This window comes from Mauremys mutica, chromosome 7, assembly GCF_020497125.1.
Source record: "Mauremys mutica isolate MM-2020 ecotype Southern chromosome 7, ASM2049712v1, whole genome shotgun sequence".
Lineage (NCBI taxonomy): Eukaryota > Metazoa > Chordata > Testudines > Geoemydidae > Mauremys > Mauremys mutica.
In genome coordinates, this window is record NC_059078.1 from 107,887,892 (window position 1) to 107,912,606 (window position 24,715).

Consider the following 24,715-nt stretch of genomic DNA (forward strand, 5'->3'; position numbering starts at 1 on the left):
TCAATTAGCCAAGTTTTAATCAGCTCCTCTGTGTTATGAGCTGAGCTTTACTTAATAAATAAATGGTTAGGAGGGGATTCAGAGAAGAGCAGTGAAGCTGATCAGGAGGCTGGAGTGACTGGCTTGTGAGGAGGAAGAAGAGTTGAAGGGGGTAAGTATGTAGCATGGCTAATGGGAAATAAGTGCACACCACACACCTATCTGAATGGTATAATGTCAAAGAGGGCCAGGGAGGCTTTAGGGTTGTACCCAAGAGTATACCAAGGAGAAAAGGATGAAAATAAGAAAGGGGGCAATCACTGAGTTGTATGTACCTGTGGCTTTGTCTCCCAATGGGATTGCATGAATCCCCAGCTTCTGGAAATTTGAAAAAAAATGCTGTAGGAAACAATTCTGCGTTAGCAGGGAATTGGACTGGATATCCTTAACAGGCCTTTTCCCTCTTTCCATTCAAGGCACTGTTCATCCCTGTGCCCATATGGAGGCCAATGCACTACCTAGGGTTGCACCGCTGGGAAATACTGGCCCCAGCTTCATTTCCCACCATGATGCACCTCTGGCACACCCCCGGCAGTGGGGGAGCACCGTTGAAGGAAGTATAGAGTTAATTATGCCATCTCTGGCATTATAAAGTGGCAGCAGCAATACCATGAATTTCTCTTCAAAAGTCTGATTCTTTATTGTTCATTTGCACCTTTGCAGAGAGAATGTAAATTGGGTGTAAAATGCTACCTTTCTTATTTGGTAACATTGTAAAGCCACTTTGTGTGGATATAGATGACTATACGAGGAACAAGGAAGTGGAGACTCAGACACTATGAATTTCTGATGACAGTATACTGTTGAGTGTTGGTTGTGCACATTGCTGTATTAAATGAGTTGTGGCCTAGGGAATCTGGTTACTCGTGCAGTGGTCATAAACTCAGTGAAGAAAAAAGGATGACGTGGAATTGAACCAACTCCTCATTAACCTCTTGGCCATTGATAATTTGTTTACAGGATTTTAGTAGGACTATCCTTCTCAGTAGGAAATGACTAATTTTGATTAATTTCCTTTAATCTCACTTTAACTATAGACTTTTGCGGGGTGGGAGGGAGAAAAGAACACGGAGAATATGAAACAAGTTAGCACGCAGTAGAAATTCTACCTGTGATTGGAAAAAATATGTTGATTGCACATTCATTTACTGCTGAGGTTTGGAGAAAACTTTTTTAAAAAAATCATAAAAGCATCCCCCCCCATCATCAACACGTTTTTAACTAAAATCGAAACCTTTTACAGTTAGATGAGAAAGAAGGTGACTAATGGGAAGGAGCAGATGGTGTAACTTGGGTGAGATAAAAATATTACCTGGTTAGAATCTGTTTAGTTACCCTCCCAAATTAATTTAATTGGATTCTTTAAAGTGCTATTTTAAAAGAGCATTACTAATACAAAGTATGTTCTAATTTCCTCTAGGCACCATTGGATGTTCCTCACTCAGAGCTGGGGTACATTAGTTACAATTAAGGCTAAATAAAATTTTAATGTGAAAACATAATGGCGTTTCTGTGTTGATACTGCCAGGTGTCCACAACTCCTTAATTTTTTTTCATGAGAGCCTAAAAGAGACTTTGCTATACAGGTTCCCCCTGTTTGCACCACTACTGTCTGTGATTTCTTTATACCATCAACTCAATTGTCCAAGTTTTATTAGATCTAGAAAAATTTGCTCTGGCTTAGAAGTAAAGTTATTTTGAAAATGTAACTTTTTGTGCATTTTGAAAGAGTGGGATGGTTTGGTTTTGTTTTGTTTGTGATGGGGCAGTCCCCATATGACTCAAAAACAGTTGAGTTAAGCTGCTGCAGCACAGAGTGATCGCAATGCCTCTTTGGATGCCCTAACTTGGGTGTCCACATTTGAACATTGGGCCCTATATTATTCTTTCGTTTTTATCATTGGTTGCATGTCTGTATTTCTGCTGCTGAGGAGAAATTGGTTGTGGTTTATGTGCATACATCTAGCCTACATTCTAGCAAGCTGATTATTAGTGCAGTTTGTTGCAATGTTTTCTGTGAGCCTCTGACTTGGAATTTTTAATAATTTATTTTCACTTTTTTTTTCAAACCTTTCTGCATTTTTGCATTGATAGTTCTCATACTTTTTGTTCTCTTTTTTTAAACTAGGTCATCCTATGCTTTTATTAAAAGCCAGATTTGCAAAAGCTCATATCTGCCGTTGGGGCCAGATTTGCAAAAGTTCTCAGCACCCATTAGCTCCCATAATGACACTTATGGCTATATTTTCAAAAGAGCTCAGCACCCAACATGCACCTACTTTGGAGACCTTTTCTGGCCATTTATTTAGATGCTTAAATGGAAGTTAAGCCCTTTTGAAAATTCCAGCCACAGTCACTAAGTCACATTGCTAATTATTATACTTGTTCTCTCAAAAACAATGCCATGGATAATCATAGTAATATGACTTATAAAGGCTGCATGTCTGCCAGATGAACTATCTGAATGTCAAATTCACTATCATTGTGTGAGATGCCTTATTTTTTCTTTTTTCGACAATGTGTTATGGAGGGTCTGTTCCCGCCTCTTGTGTATTGCCTATTAGTGTTAATGAGTTTTAAGGATGCATATCAAAGGAAGTCTGGTAATAATACAGATTTGATAACTCATCTAAATATATATTTGCATGATAAGCAGTTGGTTAAGGTCTCTGGAGGCTCCATTCTGCTCAGTAGTGTCAACTCTCAGAAACTTCTAGAGGAGCTTAGTTATTTTGTCATCTGTTTTTTGTTTTGCTTCTCATTTTATGACTGACAGAGACCAAAAGAAATTAAATCCAAAAAGTACACTATTAACGATAAAACATTTAAATTAAAACCCATTAACAACAATCTAGAAAAGTTTAAGCCTGTTCTTAACTTGCCCTTATATACATTAGGTGTTCCAACACAATCCCATTTCTGGGCTGTGAAAACAGTCTCTCTGATGAGATTTTCAGCAAGCTGGCTTCTGGTCTCAGCCAGATGTGCCATGAGAACAGCAGTTTGGCTTTGGTACCAATCTCAGCTTGAATCTGGAAATGAAAAACCATTTATCCCAACACTACAGAAAGTTAAAAAAAAAAGGTCTGAAGTTTAGTGCTAAAACAAGCAAAGAGTCATGATGGAAGTGGGACAGTGTTCTGGGGGTGGGGAGAAGGATTTTTTATTTTACACAAATTGGTTCTCCCCTCCTTATTCCAGAGACCTTTTAGAACCGAGCCACCATAGAGCAAGTCAAACACAAGTTAACTCCTGAATTTCCTGACCTCCCTTGGTTGCTTTCAGTTGAACAGACTTTGCTTTGGATTTCTCAGACCTGCTGTTTACAGACTCATAGACTTTAAGGTCAGAAGGATGTTAAATTGCAGAGTCAGCGGACCCATCTGGAATGATATCTTTAACCATTTGAAGAAAATGAAATTATCTTTTAGATGTAAACAGATCCTAATTAAACACTGTCTCCAGCCCAGTGCTAGCTGAGCTCTGCACAGAGGCAGATTTTATTTTAAAAAAATTAAATAAAAAAAAGTTGAATTAATGATGTAATAAATTGCTTGTGACAGAACTAGCTCCGTTTTGCCAGCAGTACAACTGCTTTTTAAAAAACTTAAGCAACATATCCTTATGCCCTAGTAATTTAGTACATTGCATTCCAGTTCTTCCTTTAGTAGGAAACAACCATGAGATTACAGAACAGAGTTATGTCAGCATTTCATTTAGCTTCCAGAAAATCCCTGTGTGCAACTAGGAGACTATCAGTGCTCATTTGGCATCCTTTATTAATAATTCAGGTATATTATAGATACATTTAATTGTTTTTGTGGGGGAGAACAGTCAGAGTTCAAGTGTTAGTGGCATTAGTTACAACAGGGTTAGGCAACCTATGGCACGGGTGCCGAAGGCGGCACGTGAGCTGATTTTCAGTGGCACTCACACTTCTTGGGTCCTGGCCACTGGTCCGGGGGGGCTCTGCATTTTAATTTAATTTTAAATGAAGCTTCTTAAACATTTTAAAAACCTGATTTACTTTACATACAACAATAGTTTAGTTATATATTATAGACTTAGAGAAAGAGGCCTTCTAAAAACGTTAAAATGTATTACTGGCACGCGAAACCTTAAATTAGAGTGAATAAATGAAGACTCGGCACACCACGTTTGAAAGGTTGCCGACCCCTGAGTTTAAAAAGGCTGTACATTTTCCAACCCTCCTCAGTAGTTTGTCACTATTAACAATTAAAACACAGTGCTGTGTCATTCATAGGTTTTTTAAACAGTTTAGTAGACAAAATGTGTGCTTCTAGAGACCCTAGTATGTTACTTTTGTGGTGCATTCCTGATCAGAACCAGATCTACCCAGAACCAGATCATATTCAGATTTACAGCAGCCATTTTCTATAATTGCCTTGACATGGACAAACATTACTTTTCAAAGGAAAACACATTTTATTTTGTTCTAGTAGTTTACAAGAAATGTTTAAGGAGAAATCATGTTGTCCAATTTATGAATGTAACTTAGGGTGACCAGATAGCAAGTGTGAAAAATCAGGACCCTTTTTTTTTTCTTTTCTTTTCTTTGGGGGGGGCGAGGGCGGGGGGGGAAGAGTTACGTTGCGTATATAAGACAAAGCCCCTAATATCGGGACAGTCCTGATAATATAGGGACATCTGGTCACCCTAATGTAACCAATTCTGTACTGTTTTGCCAGCAGAGACACTGGTATGTAAGAGTATAACTACATTTTGTCTTGTCAATATAGTGTACATACAGAATATAGCTCTGCTAGGAACACTTTTTCCCCTAGTGCTGTGACCCATCTGAACAAAACATGTAAAGACATTTCCATTTACCTTTGTCTTGGCTTTACATTTCATCAGTGGAACATTTCAATCTGCAGGGGTAAATATGCAGTGCATGGAGATTTAAGCACACAATTTTTATTGTTAATTGGTTGATGAATGCCAAATTCTCTGCGTCAGTGGAAATTTACCTTAAAGGTTATATCCTAAGGTCACTTGAATGCTCCTTTGTTGGGCATATGCTGTATGCCCTGAATTACTTAAGGAGTTGATGTTGACTTGGATGTCTGAGTCATTATAATTAAATTATGCTTAAGGCTGCATTTTTGCTACAGCTGTCATGAGAATCAGAGTCCATCGTGTCTGGAAGGGATGGGACAGAAACTTTAAACATTTGAGAGAGATGTCCATTTTACCCAAATAATTGCAGCCTGCAAAGTGGCCCAAGGGCCTTTTTCTTTTCTAATGGCAAAGGATTGTAGAGCTCAGTGTGCGCTTACAGTAGTTTACTAATTGCAGAAATGTGAGAATTTTCCATTTCAACTATTTAAATGGATGGCACAGAATAAAAAAATACCTCCCCTTTTTGGAAAAACTACTCTTTTTTTGGAAAAAAATACAGTGGCAAAACAACTCTGGCATCCAATGGAATCCTCAGATTTCCCTGATCTCTTTTACTATGGCATGGAGACTGCACTAATCTTGGTCAGTAGTATCCTCTTGGCAATGGATAAACATCCAGGTGTGAAATCCTGGCTCCACTGAAGTCAATAATAAAACTCACATTGACTCCAGTGAGATCAAGATTTCACCCCAGGTGTCCATGCTGATCCTCTTTAGATCTATCAGCAGCATTGGATTCCTTTTGAATGCAAGGTTTTGTTGGCTCACCTGAGGATCCTGATGGGATTGATCTTAACTGGGTTCACTCTTCTCTTAAGGTACATCTGCACTGCAATGGGAAGGGTTGATTGTAGCATGTGTGGACATACTAGCTTTGATCTAACTGTTCAAGTATGTACCCATGGTACTGGGCAGACAGGGCTAGTCTATGCAGCCTCCCATGCCGCCTTGACTTCACTGCTTAGATCTAGCACAGGTATGCCTACGTGTGCTGCTATCATACGTCCAAGTTGCGGTGTAAATATACCCTAAGAGAGATCCCAGAAATAGGTGATGACTGCATGCTGATTAGATACAAGAGTGAAACTAACTAGCCTATTTTCATTGTCCAAGATGATGGAAGAGCAAACTAGAAGTTAGAATAAATGGTGAGAGGTAAATTAGATTTCAACAGTTCTTCTAGTTTCATTAATCTAACACATTATAGATTACACCAGGTAAAAACTTTTAATTTTTAACTGGCTGGTTAAAAATATAGGCTTATTTTCTCTCTCTCTCTCTCTCTCCTTCCCTCTTTCTTACACAGAGAGAGAGAGAGAGAGAGAGAGCTCTGGAGGTAAGTTGGTTGCTGCTAAGTTGACCCAGTATCGTATCTCCTCCTGCTGCTCTCTTATTTTCCCCTTCTTGATCTTCTCAAAAACTGCATGAAGTCATTTGCTAGTCAAATAACACTCCTTCTTGGGGTCTGGTTTATTAAGAGAACATTTTAGTTCAAGTGTCAACTGAAAACAAGTCTTCCTCTAACTCCATAATTTGTTCAACCCCTGGCTGGGCTCAGGAATTTTCCCAAAACACAGGTCCTGCTGACTGGCATTTCATCAAGCCTCTTCCTCTTAAGGCTTCTGTTCCTGTCTCTCACTGCAGGTAACTTCAACCAGGCTTTTTCATCTGCCTTGTGTTGAGATGTCTTTCCCCAGTCCTCTCTGTCCATAGATTTTTCTTTACATTCCCAGCAGGTCACTCTCCTCTTCATCGATGGAGCAGGATCCTTCTTACATGAAGTCCTGCTCCTTCCCTATCCCCTCAGGCTATCAGATGATCAACTGATCCAAAGGCCAGGCTCAAACCCAAAAACATCAACTGGGGCCAGATAACTACGTACAGTGAGGGATGGAATTTCATTAGCTCATGACATGATTTCAGCACTCTGACTTTTAAAAAAACACATTTATAATGTGCCCAATTCCCTTAAAAAGCCAGCCCTCCCAGGGCTTTCTCAAGGCTGAGTTTGAAGTAGCTCATTCTTGCATTTGGTGCTATCACTAGAATGTACATCTCTCTCTTTTAGGGACATTTTCTCAAGCTCAACCAGAAGAAATGGGGTTGATGCCGGAATTACTTAGAGAAACACTGTGGCTTTTCTTATGCAGACTAGATGACCATGGTAATTTCTTCTGAACTTAACTTGTGAGTCTAACTAGCAACATCAATCATGGCATCAGTTATCTGGCATTATCTTTGAAGTTTCCTATACTTTTCAGAACCCTGAGCTATTAGCAGTCTCTCTCATAGATCTACATATGGCATCTGCAGAGCAACATTCTACAGATGCAGTTGTAAGTCCATTAGCTATTTCAATACCTCCTCTGTGATGTTGTGGATATCATCCAGTTCACTTTTGAATGCTTATTTGGGACACTGTCTTATGATGGGTTCGGTGGTTGTGGTGTTCTCACCGCAGTTGCACAAAGGGGAGCCTTTGATTTTCAACTTGTGCATCAAGTAGCTGCATCCTCCAGGGTTTGTTCAGATGTAGTTCGGTGTGGTCCAAAATCTTCATGTCAGGTCAAAACCAGGAAGATGGTTTGTTGGGTCAGTAATAATGTGCTAATTTGGAATGGTAGATGAAGTTCAGACACTTCGCCATTCCCTGGCCAGATGCAGAGACACGAGCTGGTTGTGTGTGGCCCATAGTGGTTTTCGTGATTCCAGGTGTTGTGGAGGTACGTTATCCATAACCTGCCAGATGGGAAGTTTGGGGTAGTCTTCAGTGTGTTTAAATTCTTGTGCTGTAGCTATATCTTGATGGGTAGATGGAGATTCGATGTTTGCTAATACAGAAATTCACAGTAGAGGTGTTGATTTTAAAATTCCCATGATGATTCACATGGTCTGATGCAGCTGCCTTTCCATAAATTGATTATGGCAATTTCTTGTCCACATTGGTGCACAGTACTCTGCAACTGACTACACCCAGGGCCAAGGTCCACGTTCGTAGGACAGGGCCATTGATCCTCATCTTATTCCGACTAACTTTTGAATAAGTTGACATGAGACTTCGCTCTAGAGGCTACTTTCTTAAGGTGATCATGAAAGGTCAGTGTGTGGTCAAGAATGACACCGAGATATGTTAGCTTTGTGTCATAACGCAAGGTTCACCACAAAACTTGATAGAGTGTACTGTGCAATTCTAATGTCAAGGTGGGAAGCAGAGACTACCAATTTGTCCAGATTTGGTCTCAGGCACCATTTCTGGAAGTACTCCTCTGTCATTTTAAGGTCAAACATAAGGGTCACTTCAAGTTCTTTAAAGCTATGGGCCTGAGTTGCATCACTGCTAATAGCTAACAAAATAAGCTGTTAGCAGTGATACTATGGTATACACACGAAGGACTGGAAACAGGGAATGAATGTATTTATGCTTGGGTATAAATTTCATGGATTTATTTTGGTTTGTTGGCAATTAACTGGGTTTGGTAATCCCACTGTTTGGGGATTCTGCTGTATCATCCTGGGTCCATTCCTGATCAGCCTTTCTGGGGGCTGTGGTAATCAGCCAGTGATCTCCAGCTCCCTACATTCAATTTTGCCTTGGTACTCAATCTGCTCCCACTATCTGGTATTAAAAATCATTTTCCATAGTCCATCAGAGGATGAAACCACATTATAAGTGTATTTTTTTAAAAGTCAGAGTCCTGAAATCATGTCATGAGCTAATGAAATTCCATCATCAGGCAATACAGACCTGGTACTTCTCTGAGACACTTGTAAGCCATTCCAGACAGGGTCTTTGTAATCTAACCAAAAAATCAGTAGGAAACAGAATGTCAGCAGTGTGTTTTGAACCACAAGATGAGTCATGTATCTTCATTCACTTATCACTTGCTGAGGATGTTCCGTTTTGTGCAACAAATTTAAACACAGAGTAATCTAGTTTGGGTTCTTATCTACAATTTCCTCAGATGCTGGTAATCACTACAGGACACAATATGACTGCTACCATGTTTCTCCTTACCCTTGCACCACCATTGGTCTGGCCTTTTCATCCCTTTCTCTAATATTTCTGGCCTCTTTAATTTTTTTCTTTAGTCAGCATTGGATTAACATCAAGTACTAAATAGTAAATTGTGTAACCTGAACTCTCAGCAATCTGGAAAAATTTTATTAATGAGGTAGAAGAGTAAAAGGAAACAGAGCAAACGATGAGCCAGGAGTGAATTCAAACGGATTATAGCTACTTTCCATGGCTGGCTGGTTTCCAACAGGAAAAACAGTTGTTTGAGCACAATTCCCGTAGAGCTTTTGCAAGGCAGATAACTCCAGAATACAGTTAGGATACTGTCAAGATTGATAAATTGGTTAATATTGCTTCACCTCCGGAATACAGGAATGAAAATCACAATAGGCCTCTCAACAAGAAAAAACTTTTCTGACTGTACATTTGTCAAAGTAAAAGTAACTTCTAATAATGTTTTACTTGGCAGTTTTGTGACTGCAAAAATATTAAGCCGGGAGAGTGTATACTGTACAAAACCATAAGTGTTGTTCCTCTGCCGAAAGTATTTTTCAGAATCATCGAACCGTGTTTCATTACTACTTTCTACACCTAAGTCTTGCATTCAGCATTGTAAATCTGCCCTTCAGAATATTTCTGGTAGTTAAATTCTCACCCTGAGTTTTTCGGCAGAGGACAAGTCTACCAGAGGTTCTAGGCACCTGAGGTGAATATTATTTGAATGTAGACTGGGAATCTTCAGAATCACCAGGGCCCAATTCAAATAAACCTAAAGCTTTTATGTGTGAAAGTTAAACATTTCAGTGAAAAGGCTTTCTTTTTATAATCCTGGAAATTTCATTGTAACAGAACAAGCCGTTATTGCCACGTTGCAATTCAATTAGCCATTAGCCTGACCTTCACAATTACATATTGGGAGTGTAAAAGCTACATTGTAAAGAACATGCCAAAAGCTATATAAGAAATCTAGGCTTGCTTTTAAACCACTGACCATGAACTATACAAGTGAGAGCTTTGATGTCATGTGTAACAACATGGCCCAATTTCGTGTTCTACTTTATTGATGCTCTAGGGATTAAAACTATAAAAGAGAGAAAGAGAGAGTAAAAAATAGGCTAGAAAAATAAGTGTGAGTTGTCACACATCAGGTTCCTTTTGAAGCAACATTCATATTTTAATACTGTAGAATGGAAAAAGCACTATCCCTTTAGCCACATCCTTTCCATTCAGCTGAAGAGGGACAGTGGAAAGATGCCCCCTATCCCAACTCCTCCTGGGATTGTTTGGCTGCTGGGTCAGTCCCCAGCAGGTTGCTCTAATTTATGCCACCTGCCTATGGCCCCAAGGGGCTATTGCAGCAACCAGGAATCAGTGGAGTGCAGGCGTGCTTCAGCTATCCCCTTTTTCCCAGCCACGTCCCCTTTGCCTGCCCCGGTGGGAGGGGGATTGCATAGGAAGGGGAGCTCTGCAGCAGTGAATGCTTCTCCAGCGTCTGGGTACACTTCTTTAGGAATGCTTTACACTGCTTGAGCCATGTGAAGCTGCCTTAATACCCAGCAGGATCCGGCCCCTAATCTTCAAGCTATTTGCTTGCATTAGACTTGTGGGATCTACTTTAATTAAATGATTCTGATTTCTTTTAAAAATATGTAAATGGAGCCGTCATTTAAATGGAAGTCTGAGATATAACATCCCCCATATGACATGTGTCACGATTTCTATGAAAACTTGAGTTATACAAAGGCAGATGTAATGTCACTGATGAAAATCTAGAGCAGGGGTAGGCAACCTATGGCACGCATGCCAAAGGTGGCACACGAGCTGATTTTCAGTGACACTCTCACTGCCTGGGTCCTGGCCACCGGTCCGGGGGGCTCTGCATTTTATTTAATTTTAAATGAAGCTTCTTAAACATTTTAAAAACCTTATTTACTTTACATACAACAGTAGTTTAGTTATACATTATAGACTTAGAGAAAGAGACCTTCTAATAACGTTAAAATGTATTACTGGCATGCGAAACCTTAAATTAGAGTGAATAAATGACGATGACTTGGCACACCACTTCTGAAAGGTTGCTGACCCCTGATCTATAGTATTTAAACATCTGTTTAGATATCAGATAAGGTTGGGTTTTACCTGCTGCTTAGTGCATGAAGGCTGCTACGTTCCTTTTGCTTATTTAATTCATTACTGTAAGATGCTATACAGGACACTTGGAGTCTGAGAGATGCTGTGTAATTGCAGGATGAAACTGTATTTGCTATGTTCAGACATCTCAAAGGAGGCCTTAAAAAGTGAGTTTGGAAAGATTAAAAGAACATTAATGTCTTGAAAGCAAAACCGAACCCAAGTGGATGATTTTTTTACTGAAAGGGAATGTTGTGTAGTGGGTCAGGAGTTTGCGTGTTTGGAAGCGGGTCCTCAGCCAGTTTAAGTTGTCATAGCTCCATTGAAATCAACACCCTACTGAAGTCAGCTGAGGATCCTGCCCCTCGTAATCATGAATTCTGTTTCTATCTCTCTCATTGATTTTTGCTGTGTGATCTTGGGCAAGTCGCTTAGGGATAGATTTTTAAAGGTATTTAAGCACCTAGCTCTCATCAGTTTCAACGGGAGCTAGGTGTCTAAATACCTTTAAAAATCTGACCCTTAGGCCTAAATTAACCTCAGGATCATTCCTCAGCTTGTTGTCTGCAAAGGGGGTGGTGATATTTAAGCCACCTTCATAGGGCTGATGTACATTTTAATTGATTGTTTGCTTGTAAAATACTTCAGGTCCCTGGCTGAAAGGTTCTGTATAAACATTGTTAGAACAGGGACATCAGTGAGGATGGAGAGAGAGCTGGAATAAAAGCAGCATATAGGTACTGGAATTGTGGTGAAGAAAACTGTTATGGCAATGTTCTAAAATTCCTGGAAATAAAAACACTGCAGAATATGATTCTAAGCAGTGATAGTCATAATAATCTGAATGTTCCTCTAAAGGGGATTGGAGAAGGTTTATAGGAATAAATGGAGCACAGGAAAAAATCTGCTCAGAACAAGTGCAGCTGTTTAACATCAAATTGCTGAAAAGGAAACCAGCTAAAGTTCAAAATGTTACAGACTAGTACATGAGTTTAAGGGCACTGGTGATTAGGAAGGCAGGGAAAGAAAATCACATTTTACTGAAATGAGACGCCAGGAGAATCTGAGGTGAGATGGGGCTTGATCCTGGAAGGTGAAAAATGCTTCTGTGAGGTGCTGAGCATCCTGTACGCTCAGTGAAGTCAGTGGGAATCAAGGGTGTTCAGCACCATTGTGGTATCTGGCAGGTTCAAGCCCATAGTCACAGGGTCAAATGCCATCTTGGAATGACTCTGCTGACTTCAAATAGGTGAGGAGTCAATGGAGTAACACCCGGGCTGAACTGTGCCCATTTTTTCTAGAAATGTGTGATTAATGCATACACATGTTGCCACCCAGACACTCAAGGTGTCACATCATGGGTTTATAACTGCCTTGGTGTAAGTGATCCCTGGGTTTGATCCTTCACTAGCACCTAGTGTATCCACCTGGAAATGTCTGAGAAATAAACTAGGCGCAGAACCAGTGGAACTCATTAAGCAGATTATTTCTCAAGTGAGGTGGCACATTAATTAGGAAAAGATTGGGGAAGATAGAGACTTTGAATTTGGGAGGTTGCAGGTTTGATTAGAATATAACAGAATCACTAACCTTTAGCAACAAACCAAGTAGGACCCTCAGACACAGCTCCCCAAAGCACTGAAGGGCCATGGTGTTGGGATTCAGGCGGGGATGAGTGAAGACTGGTCATGCTGGTGCAGCTCTTCTACCTGCCTTTCTCACAGCAGCTTTTTCATAGCATCCTCCAGTCTGAAAGATTTAAGAGAGACCCGAGCCACATGGGTAACAAGATGCAGGTCACACAAGGGAGGTTTGCTAGGAGTCTCCACTGTCTTCTTCATGATGTTCCCGGGGCAGATCCTGACTGTGAGAAACTAACTACCAGGGACAATCCTCAGGAGGATGGCTGAGGAGTGCCACTCATTGAAAAGGGACTGAAGTTCTGCTGTCTGGACTGGAGCATCCAAGCTCAGGTGGACTTAGTGATGAAAATCTAATGATTTCTGAGGGTATGAATTGAGGTCCAGCCTGGCCCTAGAACCATCAGAACAAACTCATGATCCTGTCATTGTAACCCTTGCCTTCCTCTCCTCTTATCCACTCTCTTCAGGTGTGTTTTCCCCTTTTCTTTACTGTGAATGTAAGTTGTATGGAGCCAGGGAATCTCAGGGAGGTCCTACAAGGCTGGTGGGCAGTGTAAAAAGAGTCAGAATAATCATCTTCAGGACATCATGAGCCAGGGGTTTCTTTTCCTATGCAACATGCTATGAATTACAAGATATTTTAATAATAGTATCTCATATGGCACTTTTTAGCCATTGATTTAAAAACAGTTTACAAAGGAGGTATCATTATCCTCATTTTACACTGGGGAAATGGAAGCATATAAAGAACCAGAGTTTTCAAAGTATTTATGTGCCAAAAGATGCTGATAGGCATCTAGTGTGATTTTCAAAAGCACCTTGATTCCCTGAAGTGACTTGTCCAAGATCACCAAGCAGGCTGGTGGAAGAGCTCAGAATAAAACAGGGCTCCCAAGTCCCAGTCCAGTGCTCTATCTACGAGGCCACACTGCCTCTTGTGGTATTCATAATCTGAGAAGCAGTGTGGTCTGGCGGATTGGACATGACTAGGAGTGAGGCGGTCTGGATTCTGCTCCCAGCTCTGCAACTGACCTGGTATGACGTGCTGCACCTTTTGGTTTCTCTTTCACCTTTTGTCTTTTTTATCTATCCAGACTGTAAGCTCTGTGGGGCAGAGACTGTCTCTCTTTCTGTATTTGTGTACAGTGCCTACCACAATATTCCTCAGCCCTGTTCTGGCGGGTCCACCCCTGAAATTGAGAGGATAAGACTCTTGACTGCTAGAGTATACAGGGCAGTAGCGTGTGCTGCAGTGGTAGCATTAACAGAGGATTCTGAGTTTCTTAAAGGGCACTCTCAATGATGCCACGTCACTTAGTTAAAGAAAAAAACAGGTCAGCAAGGGCAGATGTATAGAAAAAGCAGATGTATAGAAAAAGAACTGGCATTTACATGGCTTAAATATTTGAAATAATAATGAATGGAAAACGTTCTGAATGGAACAAAACCAGGCGCGGTCGCTAATGGGGTCACTTATTACTAATGGCATCATCTTGCTAAAATGAATGCCTCATCTGTAGATGTGAACAATGGCATCTTGCTTCTGATGGAAACTAGAGCATTAATTTCATGAGACGACTGCACCCCAGTTTCAGTATCAAAGGGACATGGGTGATGTTGTTATGGAATGCTGGTAATTCAGGAAAGCTAGATGTTGTGGGCCAAAGTTGTCCCTGTGGTAAGCCCACTGAAGCCAGTGGTGGTGTACCAAGGATGATTTTGGTGCTATGGGTGTATATCTTCATCAGGCATGTTTGAATTGAAATTATCCGTGGTGGGTTAAATTTACCCTTATGCAGAAAATCTATTCACCATTTACATCCCACTTCGGATCTCAAAATAAGTTGGACTCAAGTAGTGCTTAAATTAGCCTTGTGCTGGGCCTCTGCACAGTGGTGAAGTAAGATCTATAAAAACCATATATGATAGTGGCTTCAGTGATGGATAATGAGATATATGGAGTATTTTACTAGCTGTAGGTCAATAACCTGAATCTGTCACAGGATGGGCGTGATGAAAGCTGTTACCTTCTGAAAATTCTTTAGGTGGCCTCTTTGAAATGAGCTGATGGTCTGAAGTGAATTCCTACAAAGTGAGGACCTGTGATAGCACTCAAGCTGCCACCACCCCCATTTGACACCTGTGTTGAAAGTTTCAGGAGACAGATAAAGGACTGCATGGAAGCTGGAGACCAAACTACCTTCTCATGTCCAGAAGTGGTTACTCTAGATCAGATCTGAGGCATTTTGGCAGAGCAGTGTGAGGAAGCTTGCTGTATCTGTTCTCTAGGGCAGGGGTCCCCAACCTTTTCAGGACCAGGGACCGGTCATGCCTGCGGAGGGAGCGCTTGTCCCGCGGCTCAGCTGGACCGCCCGCAGGCGTGCCTGCGGGTGGTCCACCGGCTCCGGTTGAGCTGCCGCAGGCATGACTGCGGACGGTTCGCTGGTTGCGCGGCTCAGCTGGACCGCCCGCAGGCATGCCTGCGGCAGCTCATCCGGAGCCGGTGGACCTCCCGCAGGCGTGCCTGCGGGCGGTCCAGCTGAGCCGCGCGACCAGCGAACCGTCCGCAGTCATGCCTGCGGGAGGTCCACCGGAGCCCCGGGAGCAGCGGACCTCCCGCAGGCATGACTGCGGAGGAAGCGCTCGTCCCGCGGCTCGGGTAGACCTCCCGCAGGCACGCCTGCGGGAGGTCCACTGGGTCGGTTCGCGGCCCGGTTTGTAAGAGGCCGCGGACCGGGGATTGGGGACCCCTGCTCTAGGGGATTTCAGTCCACGTGGTGACTACCCCACCAACTTTCACAAGCTCTACATTTATTTAAACTAATAACATGCCTAATGCTGTTGACATATGATAGTTATTGCCCTCCCCCCTACACACACACCAAGTAGCTCATGGTGCTGCTGAAACAGCTTAAAAATAACACAGCCAAAACATCACAGCATAAAAGCAGAAATATCAAATGATATGACTGTCGTGTGGGGAAAGGGGGAAAGTGTTTACATCAGAATGCCAGTGATGTCAGAGACCAGGCCTGCTTCCATAGAAAATTCCCAATGGCTTCAGGGTATGTAGGATCCTCCCCTTCATGGGTGAATTCACTCTTCAAATGCTCTGTTTCCAGTTGTTGTGCTTGTCTCATTGTTTGTTTATTTTTGGATTGCTTGGTTGAAGAACAAATCTTTTCAAACGGTTAGTCTTTTCTTTCATAAATAACACGTGCTCTACTGATGTCAGCTGAGGAAATCAGTGTCAAGAGCAGGAAAAGCCAGAAGATGAATGAGTCTCTTACTTAAAAATAGGAAACAGCTTGAAGTTCCTTTTGGGGGGGTGAGGGGGAGGGGAAGAAATCTCATTCAATAACAATGACATTATTTTGTCACTGGTACAGAATAAGGCTTCTGTTCTCCCAGTGGTGGACACATGCACCTCCTATTCATGTGAGCAATTCTGGGCATTCATGGCGGGAAAGATGTACCCCTAAATATTCACAGTTTTGACCAGCATGCTGCTGTAGCAAATTTACTGAGCTGTTGAAACTGTGTTTACAAAAACAGCAGAGAAGGAAATAAAATGTATTATCTATGTTCCCACATCAAATTTTGACTGAACATACTTGTCTTTATGTCTCTCTTTCTTCACATTGGTGGGTTTCAAATAAACCCTTACCAAAAAACTGCAGGTTTCAGACATTCACAGCTTGAGGCAAGAATCATGCCTAGTTAAATATCTTTTCATGTTCCAAACAGAATCTGTGAATCAGTCATATGCGTGATGCTTGCATTCAGACCAGAATTTGGAAATGCTGTATGTCTGCCTACCTGTTCACAGTCACATACACAGAATGTTCTGTGCAACTTTTTCCCACCAAACCAAGAGTTGTCAGGAATCACCAATCGAGAGAGCTGTGTGTGGCTCAACAGCTTGTCTCTCTCACAAACAGAAGTTGGTTCAATAAAAGATATTACCTCACCCACCCTGTTTCTCTAATATCCTGGGACCCACATGGCTACAACTACACTGCATACAATCAAGAGTCTGCAGTTTTGCTAATCTCCCCCAGTTCTATACAAGGGTAGGTAGAAAGGTTTCCCAAATTCCCTTTATTTCCTTCCCCATTATCCCCAGATCCCTTCCCTGTTTTCCCTAAGAGCCCAAGGCTTCTGAAAAGTAGTCTGACTCCTCTCTCATGCTCCTCTGAACGTTGATAGTTCCTCTTCGGCGCTGTCATCCTATTAAACATTAACATTTTCCAGAAACCAATTCCTTAAGTGAAGATGCCTGCTAGCTTATTAGAGTCATGTGTCAGTGAACCACAGCATTGTTTAGTTTAGCAAGTCAAGCCCCATAAGTGTTCAGTGAAAATTATTTTCTTCTTCAGAAGCACATCTGCATCCTGTGCTAGAGAGCTGATTATTTTATTTCAGAAGAATCTGTGAAAAGGTAATTTTAAAGAGGAGCAAATTAATTCTTTGTGTAAGGTACTCTCCACCTTACTGTAAGATCCTAATTAACCTTTTTAAATCAACATAGGAACTTAAACCTCCATTCCATTTACAACTGTTTCAGTCTGGGTTTTTTTCTTTAACTAGAAAGGCTCCTCTCTCTGCTGTCTCTGGGCATGGTCTCACCGGCTCTGAGAAGAACACACTCTACTCTGCATTATTAGAAATAACAACTGATTCATTAAATTCTGTAATTCAACAGTATAGGACTTTCATTTATTATCTTATTTGCTTGTTAAGATTATACCCTGTTCTTAATAATATGTGATTGATAGAAAGCATGTAGGGAACAAAGCCCAGTCATCATCAGTCTGGCTCCCTGTGCTGCCATGATGTTGCATTACTGCCTGAGTGTAGAGTGGTCGTGAATAGGGTCCAAAGTCTTAAGGGAAATAAGGCAGCTTGCATGTTATTTGCCAGCTGGTTCCGATCCAGATCTAATGTAATCATGCACATGTCCCAGTGGAGAGAGGGAGCTTTGGCATTCTTTACAGGGTGATAGCATGATTTCCACAGTAATGTACCAGTGACCAGATCCAAGTACCACTGAAGCAAGTGGTAAAGGTCAGTGGGTGCCGACTTGAATCCTCTGAAGCAAAAGCACAGAGCATTGCGCCACCACGAAAGCTTATGCTCAAATAAATTTGTTAGTCCCTAAGGTGCCACAAGTACTCCTGTTCTTTTTGCGGATACAGACTAACACGGCTGCTACTCTGAAATGGAGCATTGCAGAGCATATTTGGAGATTTGCGTGCTAATACCCTTTGAGCATCTTAGAAAGGAAGTCAACATATTCATGCCCATGAGCAGTAATCTGGGAGACAAATTCTGATGTTACACCAGTATAAATCCAGTACTGGCTTCAGTATTTACTTTGGATCCATCCTGGTATAAAATGAGAACAGAATTTGCCTCAGACCCATGGTCCCTAGGCCTTGACTTCAAGGTGAGTTTTCCTTGCCTGGAGATTGCAGAAGTGGGCTGTAACTAAAATAAGTTGGTATTTTTCCCACTTGTTTTCCCTAAGAAAACCATGAGTCCACCAAGATGAAGGCAAAGGGGCCTACAACTTCTCTCTAATAAAATGTGTTGGGTTTTAACTTTAAAATGAGTGAAATCTATAATTTTGGGCCAAATTTTCAAAGGGGCCTTAAACTAGCTCCTAAGGCCCTGCCGATGCAAGACGTACTGCACTTGTGGACGGTGGAGGATCATGGCCTCAACTAGCCCTCACAATTTTGCATGCATAATCAGCTATGTAGACATCCAGCTCCTGATTTGAAGGCACAAGTCTTGTTTGCATCCACAAGTTAGGTGGTTAAGCATGGAAATTCTCTTGGAAATGATTGAGTCTAGTCTCAAAATGTTTCTTGGAATGGTTCAACCTACAGTGAATTTCTACAGCTGAATCCTGTGTGGAATGGTGAATAATGGAAACCCTGGTGCTTGTTTGTGTATAGAGATCACAGAGGAGGTCACCAGAACAATAGAGATTTTTTTCATCTGAAAATGCTAATCTTTCTCTTTTTCAATCTTTTTCTCTCCCAGCTATCCATTTCCCATGGTGTTCAGCAGCTGCAGTAAAAAGGACCTGGAAAACAGCCTGGAAAAAGGAGTGGGGATGTGTCTCTTTAACCTGCCTGAAGTTAAGGAATCATTTGGTGGACAGAAGTGTGGGAATGGCTATGTGGAAGATGGAGAGGAGTGTGACTGTGGGGAACCTGACGTAAGGCTCTCTCTCTTAGAATTACTGCTTTTCTCCTTGCTACCAATCTGTTATGGAGAAGAGGGCAAGAGTGCTTGCAAATTAGTCAGAGTACTTTTTTGAGACTGATGGGTATTAAATAAAATTCTTCCTCCTCCTTCATTTCTCAATCTCAAACCTTAATGAAATTCCTGCAAATAGCTGTTAGACTCTGCTTACTTTTCATTGTGTCTGATTGCAGAGCAATAGGCAGGCCTAAGTGTCATATTAGTGTGGTTTTACTAACTACCTGTATCTCTTAAGATTAGTGATGGAGAATTTTAATCATGTTCCTATTGGAATTTGTAACATGGAAATCCATTTCAGTGCTAGTTAATGACCTGAAAACAACACAAATTAGTTAAAATTACTCAGATTTCTCAAGGTACCATATATTATCTGGAGATTTCTTTCCTTGGATTTGGAGCTACTTGTTTTTATAAACTAAATAATATCATAAAATATTGCTCCCAGGAAAACCAGCTTCCATTTTCATGCACAATGTATTTCCCCTTTTGATTTGAATTTTTTCTTTGCAACCATCTGATTCAGTTGCCTTACTAATAGAAATAACCTACACTACTTCCAGAAAGGTTACTACTACTTCAAAGCTGATTCAGTTTCATTTAGTGAATGTGTCAAAGGACGGCTAGAATCAGGAGAGATGATGCAGAATACCAGGATTAAAATGATCTCTGATCAGACATCCATACTTCTTTTAGCCTCAGTATTCATTGGTCATATTGAACTTCTCCCGGACTAACTGAATTGAACACATCAGCAGATGAGGCATTTGTCTCTTCTGATAAATGTGGAACTGCTGACAAAATAGACCTAGGACAGTTAAAATGGCAAATGACTGCTGTAGCCTTTCCATACAGTATATTGAATTTATACAAACCATAAGGATTTCTTGACAGCTCACTCATTCTTCAGGGTAACAGGGTTGAAGAAGTAGGCTTGTCTTCTTGTTCAATACCAGCAGAGTGTCAATAGCTTGCAAATATCTTTCTAATCCAGTTATCATTCTCATTTGTACTTGAGTGTTAGTGACACCTTTTTAGAATCAAAACCACTTAATACCATTGAATAGTATCTTGATCTGCCTCTTCTCTCTCTGTTTTCTTAAATAGCTTAGAAAACTGACACTCGGGTACAATGGATTTAACTTTCAGTCTCCCACTGAGAGGTACCAGCGAATCTGTTGTATTAGTTAATGTTTCACTATCAAAGTCGTGTATACCAGTGTCCGTACACCAGTGCTAATGCTATATGGCACCAGTCACAGTGCACCTCTGTATATGAGACTGTAGCATGCTGCACGTTATAGTTGTTTTTATTAACTTTCAAGATGAAAGATCACTGCAAACATATTTATGTCTACCAAGTGGTTTGTCCAACGTATTAGAATCACATATTACAATTTTCTTTGCTCTGCTCATAAAAGCTTTACCCAGGAGTAGAGCTGTATTCAATGTCCAGGTTTAAGAAGTTTGTGCACTATGTGATGACCACACAACGGACCTTGAGTTTATGGCTCTGCAGGACCCGTTAGCCAAAATGTTAAGACCAAGTTCTGAGACCCTTATTCACTGAGTCATCGAGAAGTATGTGTGGAGACAATAGGTGAAATCCCAATTAAGACTGATGTCAATGCAAAACACCAGTTAAGTTCAGCATTCCCCATTCTGGCCCACATTAAAGCTTTATGTACAGAGAGAGCTGAGAGATGTGCTGCAGACTTATTCTGCAGCACATGCTTCCTTCTTTTATTTTAAAAATTAAACAATTTTGAAACAGACCACAGGAAACGTGTAAAGTGCTGTAACAGCTCTCGGGCAGCAGAGAGGTTCACTGTAAACCCCATGTCCTAGAGACAATGGAAGAAATGATGAGAGATGTTGGTGCCTTGTGATAACAAGATGTTCTGTATATCAGTAACTAACATCTCTTGTGGAATGCAGGAGCTGTAATTTGTTTGGCTGAAATGCTGTCATAGGCCAGGAAACTTACTCCAAGAAACCCAAGTCCTAACGTTTTTCTTTTCCTGTGAACAATAAATATTTTGCAGAGCAGCCCAGGCTTGTGACTCTCCTCCATCACAAAACTCACTTGCCAACACAGTTATGACAGTTTACCAGCCCAGGCACAAAATCTATTTGCCTGCCCTTTACCATAATGAGTAACAGGGGAGTGAGTGATTAGAATTTTGCAAGAGTGATTTTGAATTTTGGTTGGAATTTCAGTCATAGCCTATATCCTATCTTTGAATATTCTGTAGCATGGATAGATGGCAGGCTGACTTAACACTGCTGAACAGCAGTTTTATCTGCTGTTATTTTAGATCTTAGACAGCTGTGATTCGAGTGCAAGTGATTTAGTTTGCAACTCATGACTATAATCTCGGAAGCATATCCACTATTTTCTTAAAGTTTTTATTGCATCAGTCTAAGACAATAAAGTTTGTAAAAACCCACATACATGGGAAGTGCCACAGTCTAATGCACCAACATGAACTTAGAATGTATCAGTTACTGATAGTGCAGTTCATATTTTCTACAAAGCCCTATTATCAGAATAGCTGTGATATAAAACTATGCACTTGCATTCGCAGTGGTATTGAACAACATCATTATCTCATTCTTTATAACAGCCACCTTGCAATACAGAATTCTGATTAGATAATTTCTTAAAAGAGGGAACTGTAATGCTCATGTTTAATGACACCATAAGACCCACGTGTCAGATTCTCAGATGGGGTAAATCAATATCACTCCACTGAAGTCAGTGAAACTATGCTGATTTACACCACTGAGGATTTGGCCTCTAGTGACTCTCTAAACCAGTGTTTCTCAAACTGGGGTCACCGCTTGTGTAGGGACAGCCCTGGCAGGCCAGGCTGGTTTGTTTACCTGCCCCATCCACAGGTTCGCCGATCGCAGCTCTCACTGGCCGCAGTTCGCCTCTGCAGGCCAATGGGAGCTGCTGGAAGCGGCGGCCAGTAAGTCCCTCGGCCTGCACTGCTTCCAGCAGGTCCCATTGGCCTAGAGCAGCGAACCACGGCCAGTGGGAGACGCGATCGGCCGGACCTGTGGACAGGGCAGGTAAACAAACCGGCCCGGCCCGCCAGGGCTTTCCCTACACAAACGGCAACCCCAGTTTGAGAAACACTGCCCTAAACAATTGCAATATCTGTTCAGTATTTTATCTAGAAATAACTAACAATTAAGGTGGGTTAGGTTCATTTTTTTTCTTATTCTATCTAGGAATAACTGACAATTAGGATTGGCTAGATTCATTTTTTTTTTCTTATAATGTCTTGGAGACTGTCTGATATCTTTAGGGTCAGAATTTGTTATCGGTGATCCAGTGCAGCCTCATTGACAACAGTGTCACTGCCCACACATAGCTGAGGACAGAATTTGGCAATGAGGCTTTGGGCCAGGATTCACCACTACATTCCTCTAGCTTCATACTAGTGTAATTCCACTGATTTCAGTGGAGCTACAGCCACTGGTGGCTCTTACATGCATATATTGTACATGTTAATAATATCTGGGGCCTGATCTTCAGTAAATAGGCGGAGCTCTATGGCCCTTGCTGGTTTACTGCAGTTACTTATAGGGGCACAGATTTCAAGGCCAAATGGTCAACTAATTTGATCTCCTACATATAATTTCACAGTATTTCCTGCATCGAACCCATAACTTCTGTTGGAGCTAGAGCGTGCTTTCTAGAAACACGGTGCCTCTTGATTTAGAGCCAATTTTTATTTAACGGTGTCCAATGTTAATTTACTCCCCATCTAGGAATGTACAAATCGTTGCTGTAATGCTACTACCTGCACTTTGAAAGCAGAAGCAGTGTGCGCCCATGGACTTTGCTGTAAAGACTGCAAGGTGAATTTGTAGAACGGTTTCTTATTGCTGTGGAGTGGCAGAATTCCATAATCATCTTAATTGCAGATTAGCAAACAAGGAGGCAGAACAAACAAATTGGTATAATTAAGCATTAAAACACTTGTGGTGTTTCATGTAAGCCGTTTTAAAAAAAAATATCAACCAGAAACAGCAGTTGAAGATACAGGGCCAAATCAATAGGCCCACCTTAATTGTGCCTGCAGTATTTGTGGCTGTTTCCACTTGTGCATGCAAAATCCCTGCATTTATATGAATTTCTGCATGCAGATCTTTGCAGACACTTCTGGATGCTATGCCATGGCAGGCAATCAAGGTATGTTGGACATGCTTCATATGCTGTGTCTGGAGGGGTTCTTAAGGAGGATGAATGTTAATGAATTCTATTAAAACAAACTTTTTGTTGGCAAGTCATAAGTGACAGCAAATCATTAGCCTTGTGGCTACGGTTATGAACAGCCAGACAGGGTTGCCACCGACAGTAATATTCCTAAGTCCTCAAAACAGCTTTTGAGTATGAGTTAGTAAGGTATCTAGACAGGGTTTCACTGAGGCTAGCAGGCACTGTTTTAAGCCTGCTTAGATGCCTTTCAAACACATACCGTTTATCAGAGTCAGTCTTGAAGCCATTCTATTTGCTGTCTAGAATACCTTGTTGATGCAGTTAAAAATTTAGCTCGACTCCAGTACATAACCATTGTCATCTTGTTGATTAGTAAGTACTCAGAATGGCCAGGTCCCCAGTTACTGATTCATTTCTTTCAGCTCTGAAGAGGATGAAGTCATTCTGTTAAGCAATGCAAGGACAGGAGCAGCTATCTGGACTGGCTACTCTCTGGGGGGTGGGGAGATCTTGAAACATGTAAAGAGAAGCATCTTTTATGAGAAAGAGGCCACCCAGTTCAGTATGCAGGAAAGGGGGAGAGGATAACTAACTCAAGAACAGGTTGTATTAATTAATGCCAGTACATGTAATGTTATGTGGTTAGTTTGCTGACTCAATAGTTGTGTCATTACAATCACCTTGAGCATGTAATGTAGACCCAATATCGGCAGTGAACCACTGAAAATATTTTTAGCCTCACTTTTGATCCGCACATACAGTTGCCCTTTGTCATAAAACACCACATACTTTTATGTCTGCAGGAGCAATTAAGGAGGCCCCTTGAAAAATTGATGCTAGTTCTTTATCTGTCCATTTAAAAACCAAACCACTGCAAAGTTAATTTAAAGGCTAAATTCTACTCTGAGGTGTACCACATGATCTGTACACTTTCATCTAAGAGCAGAGTTGTGCCCTTGCTTTGAAAATGTGCCAAAAACCTTTACACAATATGTCAAATAAATATATATAAAATGCTCGATTGTCTTTATGCTGTACTTAATGGTCAGTTGGTGCAGAGCTTCTGAAATAAAACATTAATGTGTATCATAAATTATACCACTGGAGATCTTTTATTGATTGGAATTACAGCAGCTTTTTTCTTCCTTCAGCTGAAGCCAGCAGGGATTTCTTGCAGAGACTCAAGTAATTCCTGTGATCTTCCGGAGTTCTGCACTGGAGCTAATCCTCACTGCCCAGCTAATGTATATTTACACGATGGACATCCATGCTACAGAGTAGATGGGTATTGTTATAATGGCATATGTCAGACTCATGAACAACAATGTGTCACACTCTGGGGACAAGGTAAGTTCTGAATACAAAGAGCTGGGTATTCTAGGTATTATGTCAGTTTTTAATAAAATAACAAATATCATATGACTTTGGAAGGCTGTGCAGGAGAGTGTTATGTAATGC

At 41.2% G+C, this 24,715-nt stretch overlaps 1 protein-coding gene across 1 annotated transcript in view; it reads left to right on the forward strand.

Moving 5' to 3' along the window:
* Positions 1–24,715, forward strand: part of ADAM12 (ADAM metallopeptidase domain 12) — a 315,046-nt gene that overhangs the window by 235,493 nt on the left and 54,838 nt on the right. The window contains exons 12-14 of the mRNA XM_045023718.1: positions 18,802–18,979; positions 22,807–22,896; positions 24,409–24,604. Of these exons, the coding sequence (XP_044879653.1) occupies positions 18,802–18,979; positions 22,807–22,896; positions 24,409–24,604 (464 nt within the window). The remainder of the gene's footprint in view (positions 1–18,801; positions 18,980–22,806; positions 22,897–24,408; positions 24,605–24,715) is intronic.